The following is a 22,709-nucleotide window of genomic DNA, read 5'->3' as shown; positions in this document are numbered from 1 at the left end:
TTTTTCACCTCCGTCAGGTCATTTATATTCTTCTCCAAACTGGTTATTCTAGTTAGCAATTCGTCTAACCTTTTTTCAAGGTTCTTAGCTTCCTTACATTGGGTTAGAACATGCTCGTTTAGCTTGGAGGAGTTTGTTATTACCCACCTTCCAAAGCCTGCTTCTGTCAATTTGTCAAACTCATTCTCCGTCCAGTTTTGTTCCCTTGCTGGTGAGGAGTTGTGATCCTTTGGAGGTGAAGAGGCCTTCTGGTTTTTGGAATTTGCAGCATTTTTGTGCTGGTTTCTCCCCATCTTTGTGGATTAATCTACCTTTGGTCTTTGATGTTGGTGACCTTTGGATGGAGTCTTTGAGTGGACATGCTATTCCTTTCTGTTTGTTAGTTTTCCTTCTGACAGTCAGGCTCCTCTGCTGCAGGTCTGCTGGAATTTGTTGGAGGTCCACTCCAGACCCTGTTTGCCTGGATTTCATCAGTGGAGGCTGCAGAACAGCAAAGATTGCTGCCTGTTCTTTCCTCTGGAAGCTTCGTCCCAGAGGGGCACCTGCCAGATGCCAGCCAGAGCTCTCCTGTGTGAAGTATCTCGGCCCATACTGGGAGGTGTCTTCCAGTCAGGATACACGGGGGTCAGGGACCCACTTGAGGAGGCAGTCTGACCCTTACCAGAGCTCATACACTGTGCTAGGAGGTCCGCTGCTCTCTTTAGAGCCATCAAGCAGGGACGTTTAAGTCTGCTGAAGCTGCACCCGCAGCCATCCCTTCCCCCAGGTGCTCTGTCCCAGGGGGATGGGGGTTTTATCTATAAGACCCTGACTGGGGCTGCTGCCTTTTTTTTCAGAGATGCCCTGCGCAGAGAGGAGAAATCTGGCAGTCTGGCCACAGCGGCCTTGCTGAGCTGCAGCGCACTCCGCAAGCTCCTGAACATCTTGTTCAATAGAATACTCAACATCCATATAAAACATGAATGCAAATTTATATGGATTATGAAAAGACATCCAAGTTGTATTGTTATATGGGGAAAAGCAGTTTACATAACAGCATGAATATTAAGATTCTGTGTGTCCATGTGACACATAGAAAAACATCTGGAAGGATGTGAATCACAATGTTAGGTAGAGAAAAAAATTAATAGTGCTTATCTCTACAGCATGAGAATTTCGGTGACTTTTTTTTTACTCTGATGGAGATTTTTAATATAATTCTTTGTTGTTTGAAAGTTTTACATTGAACATTTGTTACTCTTAAATTAAGGGGAAACGTTTCTGTTTTGAGAAGAACCTGATTGAATTGTGTTGTTTTGAAAAAGAAGTTCACTTTTAGAATTTTAGGCAACAGAAGAGGATGTTCTCAGTCAGGGGCCACCCTTCTTGGCACCTTTATAAAGCAGACAAACACCTTCATACTGTCATGTATAAGCCAAGATACTTTCTTCCTGCAGCAGCATGGCCTTGTAAATGACGGGAATGGGCTTTCTTACTCTTTCTTCCATTTCATTTGTATATGTCACTGTGATATCATTGCCATAATTTTTTCTTCTCTGGTTTTATTTTTCAGGAAGATTTCGATGTCGATCATTTTGTGTCTGACTGTAGGAAGCGGGTCCAGCTGGAAGAACTGAGAGATGACCTGGAGCTCTACTATAAACTTCTTAAAACAGCCATGGTCGAACTCATCAACAAGGATTATGCAGATTTTGTCAATCTTTCAACAAACTTGGTAAACTTTAAATCCACGGTCCCATTTACACACATACAATTTCTTTCTCACTCATACTTATTCTTAGAAGTGTTGTGTGTTTTTAGAAACCTTTTAGTTGATGTCCTCACAGAAATTTGAAGAGATCCCTAATGTCATCAATAAAATAACCAAACTTTCTTGATATACAATTTTGCTTTTTTACTTAAGACTATTCTAAATTAAATATTTTTTTAATTTGATATTATTAGTGAAAAACAAAGGCTAGCAGTAGCAGACTGGTTGTTTTCATTAGCTGCTGATTACCATGAAATCTCTCTGGTTTAGACCAATTTGCAAGAGCAAATATCAACTGTTCTTAAGGAAGTGTTTAATTTACTTTCAGATACATACGCTAGCCACAGCTAGATTGAGAGAACATTGGCCAGTATTGATCTTTAGGAGGCTTGGTTTTATAAAATGTGAGAATAGTTTGTCACGAGCATATCAGCTGTTCATAAAAGTAGATTAGGAGTGCTTATATTTTAATACTCCCAAAGTTTGCCTTTTGGTCATCCTGTTCCTATTTTATTTTACTTTTAAAACTCTCTCCAAAGAAGTACAGAAAGTAGCCATCTCCATGGAAATTTTAAGAAGCATTAAAATTAATGAGCCATATTTGCATTTGGGAAATGTACATCTAAGATAAATGTTGTAGTAGGATTAGAAACCTAGAAAATTATATTTCCATTCTATTTCATTTGGATTTTTCTCAAGGGTTATAATGGTTAGGATAGATATACTCCTTGAGACTTTCACATCAACTGGTTGAATATTGTAAATTACAGACAGATAGCTCTTTATCTCCAGTTAAAATTTCTCAAATTCATAAAATATTTTATTCAGAGGCAAATTGTGCCTAAGGAGGCTTTTATTTATTATGACTTCTCTTATTTTTATAGTTTTCATGTACATCAAAGGTTTTTTCACATTCTATCAACAATATTTATTATAAAATAACATTTGTTATTTAGTTACTTAACAATATATGGTTGTTCATTTTGTTGTACAGAAAGAATAACCTAAGTCTAGCACTACATTGATCATTAAATAGATACTTAGCTGTTACTCTTGATTGTGAGGTGTGTGTGCCAACATGATTTCTGCCTTTAGGTTGGCATGGACAAAGCCCTCAACCAGCTTTCTGTGCCTTTGGGACAATTACGAGAAGAGGTTCTGGTAAGTTTCCCGAATAACATTAAACAGTTTACCCTAAAGCATGATATGCTTGTTTGCCCTTCCAAAAAAAAATTCCTATAATCTGTTAGGTTGTTGATTTTTGTTTTTTGAATGTTTAGTAATTATAATACTCATCCTCAGAAAAGTTGTAAATCCTTCTCTATTTTTTGCGTGTGATACTATAACCAAAAAAATGTATGTTTGATTTGAATATGACAGATTCTTAGAGTAGACAGCTTTAAAATGTGGGGGGAGGAGAAGAAGGCTATTTGAAAACTCAACTTGTTACTGTCAGCTCACTCATATGTAGGTAGTCACTAATTTAAGAATAGCTTCTATTTTAAAAATTTGTAGTTTTACAAATATTTTCCCAAATAATATTTTATATATTGTTAGGTTCGTAGAGTAGTCCACAGAAGCTCTGTAAACCCTAATGTAACCAAAGGATAATATACAATTAATGTAATAACTAATTGTATTTATTTTAATGTTTCTATAAGATAATGTCTGCTGTGAGTTGGGACTCCCCATGTCTAAGCCATTGGAGACAGGGACTCCATCCGGATGAACAGTAGAGAAGGGAGTTTTGGCATCATTTTCAACAGAAAAGTGTGCTACCCTGTCCTGTCCCTGCCGGTCCACCCCACAGTCTGTGTCAGGCACCCCGACTTCCATGCTGTCTTAGGATTGATGAACTGTCATAAACTTGGTTGATTGCACCATTATTACCTGTGTATGTCACCATTAGATCATGCGCAGCTTGTGTAGCCTTATGCACTTAGCCCCTAAGACAGTCCCTGGCACATAGTATGCTCACAGTAGGTGACATAAGTAAACATTCAGTGCATGTGTAGTGCTGAAAAAAAAATGCAGAATAATAGAAATGTCAGTGTTTAGAAGTCCATAGGAATGGCAGGCAAGAAATAATTCTTAAAAGAGAGATCTCGAGTTGTGCCTTGAACTAGCAAATATTTTCAAATGTTTATGTCTTGTTCGATTTTTTAAAAAAGCTTTTAAAGTGCTTCTTCTTGGCATGGAAGGAAAATTGTTTTTGTGATCCACTGTTGGATTCCACACTCTGGGTGGCTTTTACATGGCTCTTGGGTGGCTCTCCTGCCTTCTTTTCAGTGTACCTCTTCCTACCCCTAGCCTTGGAGATAGGGTGTTTTCCGAGCCTCAGCCCTCAGTCCTCAGCCCTCTCCTCTCCCTCCTCTCCTCTCCTCTCCTCTTCTCTCCTCTCCAAATTCTCTCCCATGGAGGTGGATTCACTCTCCCGAATTCTGCTCTGTCATTGTTAACTGCTGTCTCACCTGCAGGCTCTAGTCTTTTCCTTGCCACCTGCCAGCACCATATGCTCTCCCTCCTTCCACAGCTGTCTCTATAGCCACCTTTTTCCTGATTGGTTTAGCAATAGACCTGTTCTTCCTTTTTGGCCTCCAACTCATGAAGCTACTCTGTGAGATTCTGCAGTCGTTGAGAAATGAGACTATTTCTATCTTGTTCACCATTGCATCCTCATTGGCTTGCACAATAGCTGGCATTTAATAGGTATTTTGTAACATTTGTGGGATGAATGAATTCATTTTTCTATAGAATTTTTGTGATTTCTCCAGTTTATTCTAGTTTTTCCATTACTTTCATTTTGGCCCTAATTTCTGATTAATTCATTAGCTTCTGGACATGTTTCTCCACTTATGACCTCTCCCTTTTCCTTGCCTCCTGTTCTTGACTTCTTGATTCTGAATTTTCCCAAAACAACTTTTTCATGATATATTAGTACTTAAAATGTGTAGAATCTGGTCTAAAGTCTTACCTGGTCATAGCCCTCTTGAATTAACCGTTCCTGTTTTATTTCTACTTTTGTCCAAATTGATGCCTGCAGTACCCCCGGATGTATTCCTCACTGGTCCTGAAATATGTCATAACTGTTCTGTCTTCCTGCCTTGTCTTCTGATAATCTTTTCTCTACGTTTGTCAGCATCCACAAATTTTTAGAATCTACCTCAAGTCTCATCTCCCCCACCAGACACCCTTATACTTTGACTCAGGTTATCCTTTCTTTACCCTGACCACCTGTGATGCTGATTGTATATATATTAATTTTCTTTTGGCAGCCAATCCTGCATGACCTTGGCTTTATATGTCATTTTCCCCCTAAATCTTGAGACACAAACAGCAATTGTGTCTAATATTTTGTAATTTGTCAATATCTGTGTAATACTGGCCTGTAGGTGTTAAGTCCTGTGGAATTGAATTAAATGTGTAAATTTCATAATGTTACAAAACAATCTCTGCAGTACTTTTTTTTTTTTTTTTTTTTTTTTTTTGTCTTTTAAAGAGCCTTAGATCGTCTGTCAGTGAAGGAATTCGGGCAGTTGATGAACGAATGTCTAAACAAGAGGACATTAGGAAAAAAAAGGTATACTCAAATATTACAATATTAAAGCGTTGATTCACTGTAGCACCTTGTAGTAACAAGCACTTTCAGGCATATGGTCTGATTTACTCTTCTTGATACCTTTGCAGAGAGGAGTGTGATGTCTCTCTTTTATATTAAAGTGTTTTCTAAATGTATTTATTAGATGTATTTATGTATTTATTTTTCTTTTGATAACTTTAGTACCCAAGCACACTTTTTAAAATCTCAAGGGAGAGAAGCCTGTTTTAGAGATCTTCTGTTTAATTCTCCTTTAGATCCCTTCTCAGCTTTTGTCCAAAGATTCAAGAATGTAATGCATTGCTAGAAAAGATTGTTCACTTCATGAGAAGGGGATTTTTGCCTGTTTTATCCACTTATATCCCCAATGTGTAGAAGAATGTCTTGGTTCATGGTAGATGCTTTGTAACTATTTATTTAATGAATGACTTAATTTTTGTTATTTTAACAATGAGTTTTTATAATGTTCCTTGATAATATCTGCCTTGTGTAATAAATGTCTTTAATGAATTGGCACTTAACGTTTATCGGTATATCATGCACATGTAAATGAAGAGGACAAGTATGATCGGAAACTAAGAACATAAAAAAAGGATCTGACAAACATAAATGTAGTACCAAAATAAAGGTGTATTTAAGATGGGGGAAAGAGGCCAGGTGTGGTGGCTCACACCTGTAATCTCAGCAGTTTAAGAGGCTGAGGCAGGCAGATCGCTTGAGCTCAGGACTTTGAGAACAGCCTGGGCAACATAGCAAAACCCTGTCTTTACAAATAATACAAAAAAATTCGCCAGATGTGGTGGTGTGTGCCTATAGTCCCAGCTACTTGGGAGGCTGAGGTGGGAGGATCACTTGAGCCTGGGAAGTTGAGGCTGCAGTGAGCCAAGATCACAGCACTGCACTCCAGCCTGGGTGATAGAGTGAGACCCTGTCCTAAAAAAGATGGGGAAAAGAAAGAAGGAATAAGGATATCATATAAGAAACCAAAAAAATAAGTTTTTAAAAAAATTCTGAAATTGTGATAGAATATTGAAATATGTTTGTTCTAGAAAGCCAAAAGATTTACATTCTTGGGAATTTAGTGTTATGTAGAAATACTAAAAATATAGAATGCTATAGGTAATTTTATGTTGACTTTTGACTTTGTATTTTCCTGCACTTAGGATGATGAAATAAGAAAATTAAGATTAAACATGACAATAACTTTTTTCCTTAATTTTTATTTATAGATGTGTGTATTGAGGCTTATACAAGTTATTCGATCAGTTGAGAAAATTGAAAAAATCTTAAACTCTCAAAGTTCTAAAGAAACCTCTGCACTAGAAGCAAGCAGGTAAGTATTTTTTACTAAATAACTCATAAATTAATACTTCACATCCAGGGTAAAAATTTTTTTAGTTAGAACTCATTTCTGATAAAGAAGAGAGTCCCAGTCTATGGCTTAGTGTTTTTAAATGTAGCTCAAGCAAAGCAGAGTGCATGAAATGGTAAAGCTTATACATATTATTATATAGCCTTGATGGTCGTAGGCCACTGTTCCAATACAGCACCTTTCAGGGAGTCAGAGAACGTGTACTTTCTGTGGAAGGTTTTTATCTTTGAAATTGCCTTACCCATGGACTAGTGAAATCCCTGGTGACCTTCAAGGTGTGGAATAGCAGTCATCTTATTTAGACAGGCCCAGAGTATTCCAGTTGACGTATCTTGAGGTTCAAAATGCACAAGTGTTATTAAGAAATAGTACAGGACATATTTCACTGAAATTTATAAACAGCAAAGAAAAAGCTTGCAAAATAAGCAAAAGATGACTGTTTCCTTTGTTATACTGTAGTGTCTTATTACCTTCCCACACTGAATTTAAAATCAGTCAGGTAGTTGAGTGACTCAGAAAATGAATTGAATGGGTCATTATGAACATTAATGGGAAACTCCATGCTGCAGTGGAAAGAGCATGGGCTTATGTTGCGTGTACCAGCTGGGTAGCCTGAGTCAGGTTACTTCACTCTGTGTCTTGGTGTTGTCATCTCTCATATAAGGCTAATAGGAACTCCACTTGCAGGATTGGTAGCCATAGAGTAGACCCTCATACATGTCTAGTTTGAGCCTAACACAAGCATCTCTGAAAGTCATATTGATAGCCATCATATTTTTCCTTGACTAATATGGGATAAGCTACAGGAAAACCAACCAGGACCAAATGGAATATACCTGCAGTTCAAAGTCCTGATCGTATTATCAAGACAAGTTGGATTTCTTAATTTTAGGAATCAGAATTTTAGATTTGGAGAGACTATAGAGACAGTATGCTGTGTATCTCTCATTTTATAGATGAGGAGATGAGGCATCCGAAAAGGAAATTATTCTCATGTCCTAGGTCTCTACTTTCTTTCCTGATCGAGATGTATAAATAAGTGGTCAATCGCTGCCATCTTTTTTCTTCAGCCTGTAGTACTTCTGCTTCTGTTCCTTCTGTTCCCCTTCATCTGCGCTCATCAGAGTCCCCGTCAGTGTCAGTTCTGAGAGCCCAGTGGAGCCCTGTTCCACTAACTGCTCTGCTTCTGTCTTCCACTCAACAGCATTGACAGCCCCTCCCAACTGTGTCCTCACTTGGCATCTGTGATACCTGCCTCCTCATTTTCTTTTCCTCCTTCCCCATTCCTATTCTGTTCCTTTGATGGACTCCACTGCCCTTTTTCATGCCAGCTTTCTCCAGGGCACTGTTCTTGGGACTGTGCTCTTGATCAGCACTTTCTGGGTAACCTCATCCAACCCCATGGTTTTAATGGCCTCCTGGATGCTGATCTCTTTACCTGCAGATGAACTTCTGTAGTCCTCAGACTCATCAGTCTGATGACTGCGGGGAGTTTAGTGGACGTTCTCCAGGCACTTCACATTCATCGTGTTGAAAACTGAGCTCTCATCTTCTTTCCCTGCCTCTCTCCACCAGCAAAAACATTTTACTCCTCCCTTTTATTCCTTGTCTTAGGAAACGGTGCCTTTATTTCCTTCACTAACGAGGCTAGACATCTTGGGGGAGTCATTTTCTCCTTTTTTAAACTTCATCTCCTTCTGGCATTCACTAGGCAAGCCCTGGAGACTCTGCTGCTCTAGCGTCTCTGAGATTGAGAGATGTCTGCCTCCCCCTCTCAGTTCTCCCATTGCCTCGTTTCAGGCAGTGGCCTCCTGACTGACCTCTCATTTTCTCTAGGACAACTAACCCTAGCTGCCAAATGGATCTTTTAGATTTGTCTAATCACCTCTTACTATGTGATTGGGAAACAATGGTTTCCTAGTGTTTTTAAGGTAAATCTTAAACTCCCAAGCTGCTCCTTGCCACTTCTGTATTCTTCACTAAAGCTATTCAGAACTACTTTGGTTCCCTGACTGCCCTGAACATTGCTGACTTACGCTTCCTTAATTTTACTATGTATGGCCATTTGTTGTACTAAAAGCCCTTCCTTTAACTTCCCCCTCCCTTTCACCTGCCCGATTTCTCTTTATTCCATCCAAATCTAGCTCAAAACATGCTTAAAGTATAGAAAGTTTAAAAATACTGTGCTAAATGGAAAAAAAGCAGGTTATAAAACGATATGGATTTGTAAAATTTATTCTTCTCTTTTGTGTGGGATACTGTTGATCCCTTCTGCTTTCTTTTAAACTGTCTCACTCAGTTCTGTGAGAGAAAGTACAAACAAGACACTGTAAGAGTTCCCTTCCATAAAGCTCAGTTACAAGACCGCCTCTTTTAGGACGTCTTCCCTGACCGTTCAGATTGAGATGCTCCATCTCCATGCATTCATCGGGCCTCCGGGTCATCCCCTAGACAACTTAACGGTGAGACTGGAGCTGTTGATTGGCTTGCATGCCTTCTCCATCAGTCTATAAGGCCCCTGACATCTTTACACCACAGTGTCTGGAACTAGTAGGTACCTAAGAAAAGATACCAAACGTCTCCCACTAGTGGGGAACGGGCTTCTGATGACCTCAGTGATGTCTGTTTCTAGACATACTCTTATATTATTGTATTATATTATATTCAGTATGTTATATTCAGTATAATAGACACTGCACTCTTCCTTGCTCCGAATCATCTTTGAGGAGCTTTTCTTAAATTCAGATCTGCAAATTTGAGCTGTAGTGAAGGTAAAACCAGGGCAATATTACTGAATAGTAGATATACCATGCTTGTTAAGCCAAGAAACATTTAGATAATTTATAAATAATTAATTCACACGAGATTATTCAGGAAACAGGGATATTCAAGACAGAGTTTCCCTTTCTGGTTGGTCACACTGGGCAGTTCCTGTTCCTCTAAACTAGTTTGGATGCTACAAATACAGAACTGGGTGGACCACTGATGGTCTCAGTGCAGCATTTTATATGTCCTCATGATAGGGACATTTTTCCTCCCTAACTGGTGATGAGCCATCAGTGTACACAGGATGCCTCAGTATACACAGCAAGTGATTATGCCTTTATACTTCTCCTCTGCTATTTTACTTCCTTTTGAGTGATATTGACATTTTATAATATGTTTGGGAGGAAAAAGTGCATTTATTATATTTTGTGCCAGGTACGTAAAGAATGCCCTCTCACTAGGACCCACAGCATGTAGGTTGACTGCTCTTGCTGTTTGTTAAATGTAATTTTAAAGTAAGTTATTACTATTTAAATTTAAAATAAGATATTTTGAGATATTTATTGCTGCTGGAGGATCAGTTTCATTCATTGAGGAGACAAATATATTTGGTATTTTAGAAATATTTAGAGGTATTTTAGCAAGGAGAGTGAGGCAGGCAGAGAAGTAGAAAGGATCCAGCTATAAGAAATGAGATGGAAAGAAAAAGAAAAGATAAGGAGGGAGAAGGGGAAAGGGGAGAGGGGGAAGAGGGAAAAAGAAGGGAGGTTAGAGCTGAAGAAGAAGGTCATGAATGGGAGAGCTTGGAGTTGGTGGCAGAAACACATAATTGCATGTCCACAGGCCTAGCCAGCCCTGCTGCTGTCTGGTCCCTGTGGGTCAAGGCCAGGCAGCATCAGCAGCTTGTACTCAACAGATTCCCCGGTGCACTTAGAACATGCTGTGCATATGGCGTCTGGGGAACATTGACTGATGGCACAAAAGACGCTTTAGCTTTCACCTTGTAACAAGGTGGCCACATAAAACACTCTGACAAAAGTCAAAATATAGTGGGTATGAAAGTCTCTCACTGCCAGGCGTGTGATGTATTCTCGTGGAAATAGAGACCTTAGGGGTTACACTTCTATAATTGTTTTCTCTACTAGCCCCCTTTTGACTGGACAAATTTTGGAGAGAATTGCCACAGAATTTAATCAGTTACAGTTTCATGCTGTTCAAAGCAAAGGCATGCCTCTTTTGGACAAAGTAAGACCGGTAAGTGTTGTTTTGGATTTCCACAGTTTGGTGTTTAGGGACTTGCTAAATAATTCTGGTTTAAACTAGTAATATTGTTGATCTACAGGGTTTTGAAGCTAACCTTGCATTTTTTTTCAATTTTTAATTTTTTGGGCACCAGCTTCCTAAGTGTCACACATTATAGATTTTGTGTAAAGACTCAGTCACATTCTCCAGATGATAAGAGTAAAATTAATTCTGAATTTCATGGAATTGGACGTCTTATATGATGTCGACAATTAATTTATCCAAAGCCCTTAATTGGATTTTAAATCCATGATGTTTCCTCAAGATTGACTTCGTAGCTTAAGAGGAAGGTAACTTTTTTCTCATTCTGTAATTCTGTCTAAATTCTTCTTTGATGAAGCAGAGATTTACTTATAAAGTGATTGGAGTGAGGGGTTCATTGTTATTCTCCAGGAAAAGTTATTTTGATTTTATATATGTCATTATCTGTTGGTGTAAGAGGCTTGTTATATATCTACTTGCAGTTTCAGAAACTGTTACAACTAGAGCTTTTTTTTTATTTACCCACCTTTTCTTGCAGCGTATAGCTGGCATTACAGCCATGTTACAGCAGTCACTGGAAGGTCTCCTATTAGAAGGCCTTCAGACGTCTGACGTCGATATAATACGGCACTGCTTGCGGACTTACGCCACGATTGACAAGACACGGGACGCGGAGGCCTTGGTTGGCCAAGTACTAGTGAAACCATACATAGACGAGGTCTGTGTACCTCCTTCAACAAACATTCATGAGCTTCTGTTCTGTCATTGACTCTTCACTGGGTGTGAGGAAGATAAGAAGAGAGAACAGAGATCTTTCTGGAAAGATTCTCAGTTCCTACAGTACCAGCTATAAGGAAGGATTGGTCTCCATGGGTTACAGTTGGGAAGTAATGTTACGATGCCAGGAATTGGGTGTGCCGTCTCAGGTGTCCTAGGAATGCTGCGGCTCAGGCTTCAAGGGCGAGATTCTCGCCTAGGGAGAACGTGTGCATCCACGTGCTTTTAGGTCAATTTTATGGGAGGCGATGGTTCCTCAGTAATTGTTAAAAGAATGTTTTCAAATCACTGGTCTTGTGGGTGGACCAAGGCAATTAAGCAGTGACAACACTGCAGTGTACGAGGAAGGTGCAGGGAGTGCTGTGAGTGTGGAAAGGTGTGTGAGTGGGGTAGACAGTGGTACCCTCAAGTCTTCAGGGAATAAATGACATTTGGCCCAAGTCTTGAAAAATACAGAGGAGTTTGCTGGACCAGGAAGGTGAGAGGAGGAATATTCAAAGATCAAGGGCTTTTATAGCAAATTAGCCAAGTAATACCTTAAATCTAGAACTTGGCTATGCAGTATCCTTCACCTAGTAGGATATAGTTAAAATGTATGAAACAAGTATATCCCACTTCTGAGCAGCCAGAGTATAGATTGCGCCATATAAAGTTGCTGATATTCAACAGTTTCTGACATACAAAAACAGCAGCTTTGTCTGCTTCAAACTGAGAGAAGTCACTGAGCCCGTCCTCGGTGTTTGGGGACTTTCCTCCAGTGTCCTGTCAGTATGAATGTTCTGACTGTTAGTAAATACAAAGATTATACTCACATGATTTCAGGGTGAAAGTCTTTTATTTTTTAAAGTGGAAAGTTGAGACTTCCAATGATAAAAATGAAATGTAGGGACTCATTTTAATAATTATTTTGGCCTTGTTAAGATTACTAAAAATAAATGATATTTCAGTTCTCTCTGTTTATATCATGTTATATTCCATAGCTGTCTCTGTGGGGGTGAAAAAATTACGTACATTATTTCTTTGTCAATAAGTAAAAAAATTTTTTTGTGGTTTGGGGGACAGGGTCTCACTCTGTCACGCAGGCTGGGGTGCAGAGGCATGATCATGGCTCACTGTAGCCTCAACCTCCTGGGCTCAAGCAATCCTCCTACCTCAGCCTCCCAGTTAGCTGGAACTACAGGTACACACCACCATGCCTGGCTAATGTTTTTTTTGTAGAGATGAGGTTTTGCCATGTTGTCCAAACTAATCTTGAACTCCTGAGCGCAAGTGATCTGCCTGCCTTGGTCTCCCAAAGTGCTGGGATTACTGGCGTGATCCACTGCGGCCAACCAATGAAAATATTTTAGTCACTAATCTATTCCTTTTTCACGGAACTGAATCTAGTGTGCTAAATTAAAGAACTATTTGAACTTTCAGTGGCATATTAAATTCAGTAGCCACGTTGTGTTTTATTTAAACTCAGCTTATCTTGTCATATCATTCTTGTCTCCCAATTTTATCACAAAAAATAAAATAATAAACTAATATATTTTCTTCTGTCTTTCTCTGCCTCAAGCCCTTCCCTAATCTGAATGATGGTAGAAAAAAAGGCCAGGATGAAGACAGTGAGGAGTTGTGGTGGCGAATCATGTGCTCTGCTTTAAATCTTTTTTTAAAAGTTGTTATTTTCAGGCTCACAGGAAAGCAGATGAGAGTGCATGGTTTGTCAGCCCATGTCTCCCCCACAGTTGTATCTGTACAGCCTAATCCGAGGAAGTAGTTTTGAATGTGACCTGTTATTTACTTCACTGTTTAGAAAATGTGTCACAGGGAGGAGGGTGAGCGTGAGGAAGCAGATTTGTAAAGTTTTCTTTATTGTTTTCTCTGAAATAGATCGTTTGTACTTCCCTTTTAAATGCTTTTTTAAAAAATGATTTTCCTTTTAATAGGTGATTATAGAGCAGTTTGTTGAATCTCATCCCAATGGCCTTCAGGTCATGTATAATAAACTCCTGGAGTTTGTTCCTCACCATTGCCGCCTTCTTCGAGAAGTCACAGGAGGTGCCATCTCCAGGTAATTTAAACAACCCTGTGTGGACCCCCACCTCCCTTTCAGTGACCGCACCTGCTAACTGCAGGTGCCCGATGGACGATGACTGTCTTGTATGAACTGTCTTGTATGAATCCATTATGAATCTTGTTATTTCATTGTTTCTACCCATGATACTGTGAGGCAGATTCCATTAGCCTCATTTCAAAGTTGTGGAAACTGAGATGAAGCTGAGACTGAAGACCACATTTCCGAATCCAAAGCCTAGCCTTTCTTCTTCTCTGCACTTTTTCCTAAATTTAGTTTGAAGTCAGAATTGCTTTCCTTCCATGATTCTAATATGTCATAATCTGTCTATAAATATTAATTCAGTTTATTTCAACAGGTTTTATACTAATTGTGAACTCATCTTCAATTTTTCCTCCTTTTGTTCAGTTTCCATGACTTCCTGATTCTCTTTCATAAATATCCCATTACTTTTCACCATTGCCATTGTCCCAGTCCAGGCCTTGTCATCTGCTGTCCACAATAATAGAATCTTCCCACCCTGTCTCCCTGCTTCCAGTCTCTCCCTCTCTAGTCTAGGCTTCTGACTGTCACATTTACCCAGAAATCTGAGATTCATAGATTTCTTCATAAATCTTTAGTGGCTTCTCAGTGCGCATGGAGGAAGATCCAGGCTTCTCGAAGGAGGGCATGAGGCCCTTTCTGTTCTTGCCTGGTAGCTCTCCGCTGTAGGACTCTCTCTGCCGTGGAACTTTCCCTCCATAGCCCTGGATGCTCCAGCCACACAGTGCTAGCTGCCTTTCCCCAGCTCCCTTGTACTCAACGTGCTTCTGCGTTTTTCCTCTGCCTGCCCTCCCCTTCCTGTGCCCTTTGTTTTCCTGTCAAACTGCCTCTCCACATGAAGCTCCAGCTCAGATACCACCTCCTTCAAGAGACCATCCTTGACCGGGCGTAGTGGCTCACACCTGTGATCCCAGCACTTTGGGAGGCCAAGGCAGGTGAATCGCTTGAGGCCAGGAGTTCAAGACCAGCCTGGGCAACATGACAAAACCCCATCTTAAAAAAAAAAAAAAAGACCATTTTTTCTCCTAATGTTCAGCATTCATCATGTCCTCTGGATTCCAGGATGTGTTGCTCTTGGGTCTGCTGAGTACTGATTTCCATGTTGCATTATGATCACCTCTCCGCTGCTCACACCTTCCCCTGCCTCTTGACACAGTGTCTTAGAGCTAGCAGCTGCCCAGTTAGTGCTTGCGAAATGAAAGAATTAACTATGTTTAATGATCGAAAGGCAAATAAGGTCTCTGTTTTCATGGAGCAAGCAATGTATTTGGCCTTGAGTTTTTGTTCTTTGCAGAAATATGGGGTAATTAATATGCTGCTTGGCCTTTGCAGTACCCTCTCTGTTTCCTCTGTACCACCTAAGATGAAGTCTAGTTTTGCTACTTTTGTTTAGTAATCGTAAGGATTTAGTTGGATTTGGGGATAAGAACATAGTAGAAATCATGATGTAAAATGAAGCCATAGATATGAAACAATCAGCCATTAGATTTGACAGGGCCAGTCTGGGTCCAGAGATGTCAAGCTTCAAAGCTTTAGGGGATCTTTTCCACAGTTTTTAGTGTGGGGGAATTCATGTAGAAGGCTTAGAGATTTGAGGAATCTGAACTGTACCTTGCGAGATCATCATCTGCCGCTAGCCTGTCACTGTGTTGCAGGTTCTGCATATCCCTTTCCTTCCCTTGCTCGGCTCCTGGCTTCAGATTTCCAGCTTGGTGCTCCCCTTGTCACTCCTTTCTTTTATCCTGTGCCACCCTTCATGAGCTTTATAACTGGCAACACCAACAACATTCGTGATTTCTCCTCCAGAGAATACAGATGAGCTTTTCTAATCCATCAACTGTTAATCTTGCAGGTTTTACATTCTCTCTTTGGGGATTTGATTAGACATTAACTTTGGGAATGAGGAAATGTTGTCATTTGATAGTGATTACATTATGTATATCTGTAGTTTGGAGTCCTCAATTTTGTGCTTTCTTTCTCTAGATACCTTAACAGAGCCTGCTCTTCCTATTATTTGGAAGTGTATAATATGATGTGTGGAATTGGATATATGGGAGACAGTCATCTTCTTTCCCCTTCCTGGCCCTCCTCCACCCCCACCAGTAATTTCCTAACAATACTTAGGTGAAGCTATAATAACATTATTTGCTAGCTCTTCCTGGACAGTGAAACAAAGCTTCCTTGATAACTTATCTGTCTTGATAATTTTTGTTAAGCAGGAAAATTATGAAAACTTTTAAAAAATTTATTTTAATACTTACCAGAATGTTAAGTCCCATTTTGACATGGCAACTTAGCTACAAAACTCCCAGTTTTGCTAAAATAGAACATTTATTAAATTGTTTGCCATTTTAAAAAATTACCTTGAAATAGAGCAGAATACCCAATATGAAACAAAGTGGGCAGATTAGTGAAATGGTGTTTGCCTAGAATGGATGTTTATGGGTCTTTGAGTTTGCGAGCGACTTAAGGAATCTCCGTTATTTAACCGTTACTAACATAGGGCTTTTACTATATGTTAGGCACTATCCTAAGTACTTTACAAATATTAATTCTTATAATGACTTTGCGAAGTTGGTACTATGATCATCACCATTTTAAAGATGAAGAAACCAAGCACAGAGAAATTAAATGATTTGCCCGCTCTCCAATATTTGAATCAGGCACACCAGCTCCAAAGCGCATGCCTTCTCTCAGTGCTGCCTGTCATCTATATTTGGGAATTTGGAATTTAAAAGTCTGGTGCTAAAAAAAGACAAAACAAGACAGGCACACACACAAAATAAAACATTAATCTGTTAACAGGTTTTTGTGTCAAGATTTGTGATAAGATTTCACATTTGATAGTCATAGAATTTTAGAACTGAAAGTAATCTTAGAGATAGCTTAGTAAATACAAAGCTGTTAGTAATTTATAAATTAGCATAATTTACAATGCTGTGTGGTTTAGTGGTGTTCAGTAATGTGAAGGTTATTTTTCCTGTGGTATTAGACTACTGTACTTTTTGTTTCCAAGATAGGAGTATAAAGGGGGTGGGAAGTATTTTAGAGGGAAGAGTGTACCAAGGTGATTTTATGTGGTTTCCCTTAGCCTTGACACCAGTTGGAGGAGTCAGGATCTAGGAGATTTGCCAGGTTTGAGGTGAGACTGAAATTAAGAAGTGAAATAGAAACTTGAGTCTGGAAACAAACTAAATTACAAATACGGTTTTTTTTTAAAGTTGAAATAAGTTTTAGACTGCGGATCTTTTGGCAGAAGCAACACAGTGGAAATTTGCTCTTTGTAAGTAGATTATGGTGTATTTTACTGATATGTGCCCTTATTTTACAGTGAAAAAGGCAATACTGTTCCTGGATATGACTTTTTGGTGAATTCTGTCTGGCCACAAATAGTACAAGGATTAGAAGAAAAGTTACCCTCGCTTTTTAATCCTGGGAATCCCGATGCATTTCATGAGGTATCTCCCCGCCCATCGTCTTGATTCTTGAAGATGTTAACCGGAGACTGGAGAAATATCATGTTCTCTTCTACTTAGTCTTGGTTCTGTGGTTTATTAAAAATAAAAATTTGAGTTACTAAGTGAACATTTAACCTTAAAACACACACATCGTTTTATCCAAGATATGATCTATGATACTTTTAGGAATAAGAACATTTTCATTTTATAATATAAAGTATAATTAAGGCTAGGTACAAGTGTGAGTAGAAATGTACATTATTTTCTAACTTTCTTAAAAACATCCTGAAGACCATTAAAAGCCAGTGTTTTTGCAGTTTTCTGTGAAAAATTAAGTTTGTACATCTCTGCCATATAATTTTGAATGAAAACAGAAAGTATTCACTGAATGTTTTCCAGCAGCAAGTACAAAGGAATTGGTTGGATTTTAAAATATACTATATAAATGTCCTTTATGATTTAAAAAGTTAGAAAGCCCCAATATTTATTTGCTTTTTTAATTTATATTTTATTTTATTATTACTATTACTATTTTTGAAACAGGGTCTTACTGTGTTGCCCAGGGTGGAGTGCAGTGGCACAATTATAGCTCACTGCAGTCTTCGACTCCTGGACTCAAGCGATCCTATGCCTCAGGCTGCTTCCTGAGTAGCTGGGATTTCAGGCGCACACCACCATGCCTGGTCAATTTTTCTTTTCTTTTTCTTTTTTTTTTTCTGTGGAGATGGGTCTCACTATGTTGCCTAGGCTAGTGTTGAACTCCTAGCCTCATGCACTCCTTCCCCCTCAACCTTCCAAAGTGCTAGGATTTCAGCCCCCATGTCCAGCCCTATTCCACCCCTGCTTCCCCCGCCCTCTTAAAAAAGAAATCATTATTTAAAAGATTTCATGGTTAGGATTTCAAAAATTAATGTGTAAGTTTGCTTTCCATTCTATCATTTTAAAGGCTCAGCCTCTTGGCACTTTTCTTCCTTCTTCTTTCCTGGATTTCAGTTTTTGGTTTCTTATGCAGTGAGATAATCTTTGTCTTTTAATTAGGTACTTTATTAAATTTACAGTGATTCTAACTGTCAGTGCATTTGACTCTTATTTTATACTTTCTCTTTGTTCCAGTTTTCTTCCCTTATTTCCTTCCTCCCATCTTTTCTTCCTCCCTTCTTTTTTCACCTTCTTTGTATTTTAGACTTCTGGGGATCTGTTTTCCATCTTTATTCCATTTTGTCCCCTCTACTAATTTGGAAGTTGTGCCCTTTATTTCTGTACATATTGAGTAACCTTACTGGTTACTTAACAGAATCTAAAGTTGATTTATGTTCTTGAGCCTTCTCCTGGACAATACGCGGAACTTAGAACACATTAACACCAACCATCCCTTCTCATAGTATATGTTTTTGTTTCCTCGCTCGTACTTCTGTTTCGTTTTTTTAAAATCTTAAAAACTGGGCATTTTTATTGTTTTAAATTGTCATCGTCCTCTGGGAATTACCCTACATGTTTGTCATTGCTTACTGTTCATTTTTGAATGTCAGCTCATCCTTCTTGAATCATTCTTCTGAAATTCATGTTAGAAGACTTTTTAGTCTTCTGTTGATGATAATTTATTTTTTTAATAATTTCTCAGTTTGTGTTTGTCTGAAAATAACTGTATTGCTTCTGTTTGTAAGGTCAGTTTGCTGGATGTATTAACAGAATTCTCAGCACTTTGAGTATTGTCTTTTGAGTTGCATTATTAAGTTAGCCGTTAATTTAATTGTTATTTCTTTGTAGTTAATGCCTTTTTTCTCTGGCTGCTTTTAAGATCTTCTGTGTGACTTTGGTGTGCTAAGTAAGTTCTGCTATGATATGTCCAGTAGAACTTCTTTTTTTATTATTATCCTTAGGATTTGATAGGTTTTCTGAATCTGAGAATTGGCATCTTTCATCCATTCTGGAACATTTTTATATATTATTTCTTCAATTGTGCTTTTCTTTCATTCCTCTATCATCTCCATCTAGATCTCTTGTTTCGACAGGCTCACCCTATCCTCTGTATTTGCTGCATTCTCGATAATTTCACAGTCTGTCTTCTAGGTCACTAATTCCTTCTTTAGTTGTGTCTAAACTCTTTTCCACCTGCACATTGAGTTTCTGGTTAATTATCCTATTTTTTTATTTCTAGAAGTCATATTTGTTGTTTGTCTAGCCTCCCTGGCGAATTTGTTTATTAATTTTTTAAGTGTAGAGAGGCACAAGATAAGCATAAACAGACAGCCTGGGGCCCAGCAGGTTTCCCACAGATAAGACAGCACATTGGGAGGTTTACCATTCCAGAAATGCAACTTACCTTATCCGTTGGCTGATTGTCCCATGTTACAGTGCATTGAATAACAGGATTGTGCCATTTTCAATAAATTTTGTAGCAACAACATTTGTAATTTTAAAAAGTAGGGCTTTTTAAATAAGATCGCATAAGGAGAGTGAAATAATGGCTTTAAGCAGAAGCAATTGTAAGCTTTAAGCACTAGCAAATGTGAAGACGCTTTACAATTTGCTGTGTGCTTTAGAGACTCGTATTGACCATGTTTGACTCAGGAAATGTTTCAGCTCAGAAATGAACCTTTCTGATAGAACTTGACTTTATAATTTTAGGCTAATACTTAACATTTGTGAGTATAGTTTCCAGCAGATAGTATCCATTTATTTCCAGAAATACTTTCAGCTTTAAGCCTTAATGTAATGTGTTTCTTGTAAGAGGGCAGTATCTTTATATTTGTTTTAGCATCCATTATATGCAGAGGTATAGTTTTGTCCCAAAAGGGAAGAATAATCCCTATTTTTGTCTCAACTCCACACACCTAGACCACCCTCTGGGATAACATAAGTTTGCCCAAAACCATTTAAAATAAATTTAAAGCCTGTAGTTTTTACTACTATAAGATCCTTTCTAAGCACAGACTTTAGCATATTTAGATTAATGGTTTGATGACCCTGGATTGAGCCCCTTTTAATTGAGAAGAACATAAAAAATTCAACAGTGTTCTTAGAGCCTGGGGGCTTCGGGAATAAAGTACCCACAAAAGCAACATGCAGCCGCAGTTTTGGTCAACTGACTGACTAGCATTCTGCTTCCTCTACCTCCTGGCTTGTCTTTTGAGCAGGTTCTCTGTGAGCCTCAACAGAAGAAGAAGCATCATTTGTAAAATGGGGATGATGATGATGATGATGATGGTAGTTGCCTTGTGGGGTCGTTTTGTGGGTTAAATTAAATAAGACAATTCTAAGCACAGTGTGTCGATGATAAATGCTACGAGTTAGCTGCCACTCTTAATGGTTTTGGTACATCTCCCTGTCAGTTTTCATGCTATCTTATTTATAAAAATGAAGTGAATACTCACATGGTTTGATTCTTTCTCTTCTCTCTCTTTCTTCTTGAGAATTTTCTCCTTCTTTCTCCTTTGTGAGGCAATGACGAACTATGTCATTTAATCTGCTGTCAATTCTAATTCCAGTGGGCTGGGGTAGGGGGCCCTAGAACATGAGCACTGCCATTTAAAGAGCACCAGACTTAGAGTGCCTGGGTCTCAGATGGGCTTTGCCATGGAAGACACGGAAGACATATCACAGAACCACTTTGGGCATTTATGTATCTTTAAATGGGGACATTGGAAGAAAGATCTTGTAAGTTCCTTGTTAACTCTAGAAACTGTGATTCTTACGTGTTGAGCTTCTTTATCTTGATTACAGTTTTCAGTACGTGCTCCCTGTTCTAGTTAGTGTTCTAATAATGAAAATTTTCCTTTTGTTTTATTGTAGAAATATACCATAAGTATGGATTTTGTCAGAAGATTGGAACGGCAGTGTGGATCACAGGCTAGTGTAAAGAGATTAAGAGCCCATCCTGCCTATCACAGCTTCAATAAGAAGTGGAACTTGCCTGTTTATTTTCAGATAAGGTTGGTCATCTATTCACCGCCCCCGCCCCGCACCCTTCTAAAACAGAATTGGAATGCCAGTTAAGGATGTTGCCTCAGTTAGCGGCTCCTTTTCTCTGATCATCATAATAGGCTTTGGGAGACAAAATTGAAAGTGGAGAAAGAGATGTAAGAAGTATTATGGTTGCCAAAGTCTGGCTTGCATGACAAAAAGATAAGTTTTCTTTTTTGGTAATTGGAGAGCTCAGAACACAAGAGTTGGAAGGAGCTGACTCCAAGCCCAGCCTCATTCCCACCCACCATGTCCTCATTCATTGTGAAAAGAGAAAGTAGGAGTTATACAGCAGCTCTTTTTTTTCCATTTACCCTATTTCATCGTCTGCCTCAAATAATGAACCTGTCTCACATCTGTTTTTGCTCATCTGAGATACTTTTCCCCTAGAGGGAATGGGGAGAAGCAGAGCTTTAAGTGTTCTTTGCAGCTGGTTCCATCTATTAGTTTATGAGAAGCCTAGTCATTATTTCAGCCTCCCTTATCATCTTTGTGACATTTGTACCCTCTATTCAGGAAAATGGTGACATTTTTCTTCCAGGTTTCATGATGATATCACCTTTGTCAATAAGCCATTCTATAAAATACTTGGGGGAAATTTAGGATGAACCCTTATCATACACTGCATTGGAAAAACATGATAAGAGTCATTTTTGCAGATTCTCTTGAATGAAGTCATGGTATGTTCTTCCGTAGAATGGATTTTACTTGAAATGCTCTTTGAAGAATCATAGGCTTTTTTATTAAAATTGCTGGATGCTTTCATTAATTATGATGCAGTCCTTTCCCCTAGCGTTCTGAGGAATAATTACAGAGAGGGAAATCAAGAATTAGGTACCCTGATGATAATTGCTTGAGATGATTGAGAATGTATGTAATCATCTTTTTATAATGAAATCACAGTTCTCAGAATGAAGTAGTAAGGTACCCTTTCACTTATAATACTGTGTTTTATGCTAAATTTTCCAAGGTTGCATCATCATGTAGTTGGTCTCTCAGCAGGAAATTACGGATTTGTTCATCTAAGATATTAATGGGATGCACTGGAAATAGTTGGTATATGATAATCAACATCAAGCCAGGGCAAGAAACCTTTTTGATTTGTGAGCAGGATTTAAAATAGCAAAGCATCATTTTATAAAATGATACTGCTATGGGGAAATAATGTTTACATTTCCCCATCTCTTTTTGTCATCCAGGTTTGGAGTTAGATTGCTTTAGTTATCTAATGCTGTCACCTCACAAACATACTCCTCTGCTTCCTGCCTCCAAACTTTCCTGGTCCTTTTCCTCAGACCCTGGGACCCATGCACCATCACCTCACTCTTCCATCCCACCCCTGCACCTCCTGGAGCCCCCATGGGCTATTTCAGCCCATGCTCTTGGCTCTGCCAGGCTGGGCCCCTTGTTGATGGCCCAGCTTGGCTTCAGCTGCATCTCCCTTCATTTCAGTTTCTCTCAAAGCTGGTAATTGGACCTTAAACTACATTGAAACTCAGCCAGTTCCCTGAAAGTCTTTTTCACCTTCACCAGATTTCAGCCTTAAGCCTTCAAAGGAGCTGATTAGCCTTTTTAAAAAAACCTCTTTTATTTAAAATTCATGAAATTTTAAAAAAATACGTTTGAGTTATGGAAGTGTA

At 38.8% G+C, this 22,709-nt stretch overlaps 1 protein-coding gene across 2 annotated transcripts in view; it reads left to right on the top strand.

The window, feature by feature from the left end:
• Nucleotides 1–22,709, top strand: part of COG2 (component of oligomeric golgi complex 2) — a 51,551-nt gene that overhangs the window by 15,554 nt on the left and 13,288 nt on the right. For both annotated transcript variants that reach the window (XM_034948759.3, XM_034948768.3), the window contains exons 2-10: nt 1,553–1,714; nt 2,846–2,911; nt 5,250–5,330; nt 6,578–6,681; nt 10,632–10,740; nt 11,309–11,488; nt 13,479–13,603; nt 16,980–17,106; nt 20,899–21,038. In XM_034948759.3, coding sequence (XP_034804650.3) covers nt 1,553–1,714; nt 2,846–2,911; nt 5,250–5,330; nt 6,578–6,681; nt 10,632–10,740; nt 11,309–11,488; nt 13,479–13,603; nt 16,980–17,106; nt 20,899–21,038 — 1,094 coding nt within the window. The remainder of the gene's footprint in view (nt 1–1,552; nt 1,715–2,845; nt 2,912–5,249; nt 5,331–6,577; nt 6,682–10,631; nt 10,741–11,308; nt 11,489–13,478; nt 13,604–16,979; nt 17,107–20,898; nt 21,039–22,709) is intronic.

Source organism: Pan paniscus, chromosome 1 (assembly GCF_029289425.2).
Source record: "Pan paniscus chromosome 1, NHGRI_mPanPan1-v2.0_pri, whole genome shotgun sequence".
Taxonomy (NCBI): domain Eukaryota; kingdom Metazoa; phylum Chordata; class Mammalia; order Primates; family Hominidae; genus Pan; species Pan paniscus.
The sequence above is the reverse complement of the archived record's forward strand: the minus strand, read 5'-3'. Positions and strand labels throughout refer to the sequence as shown.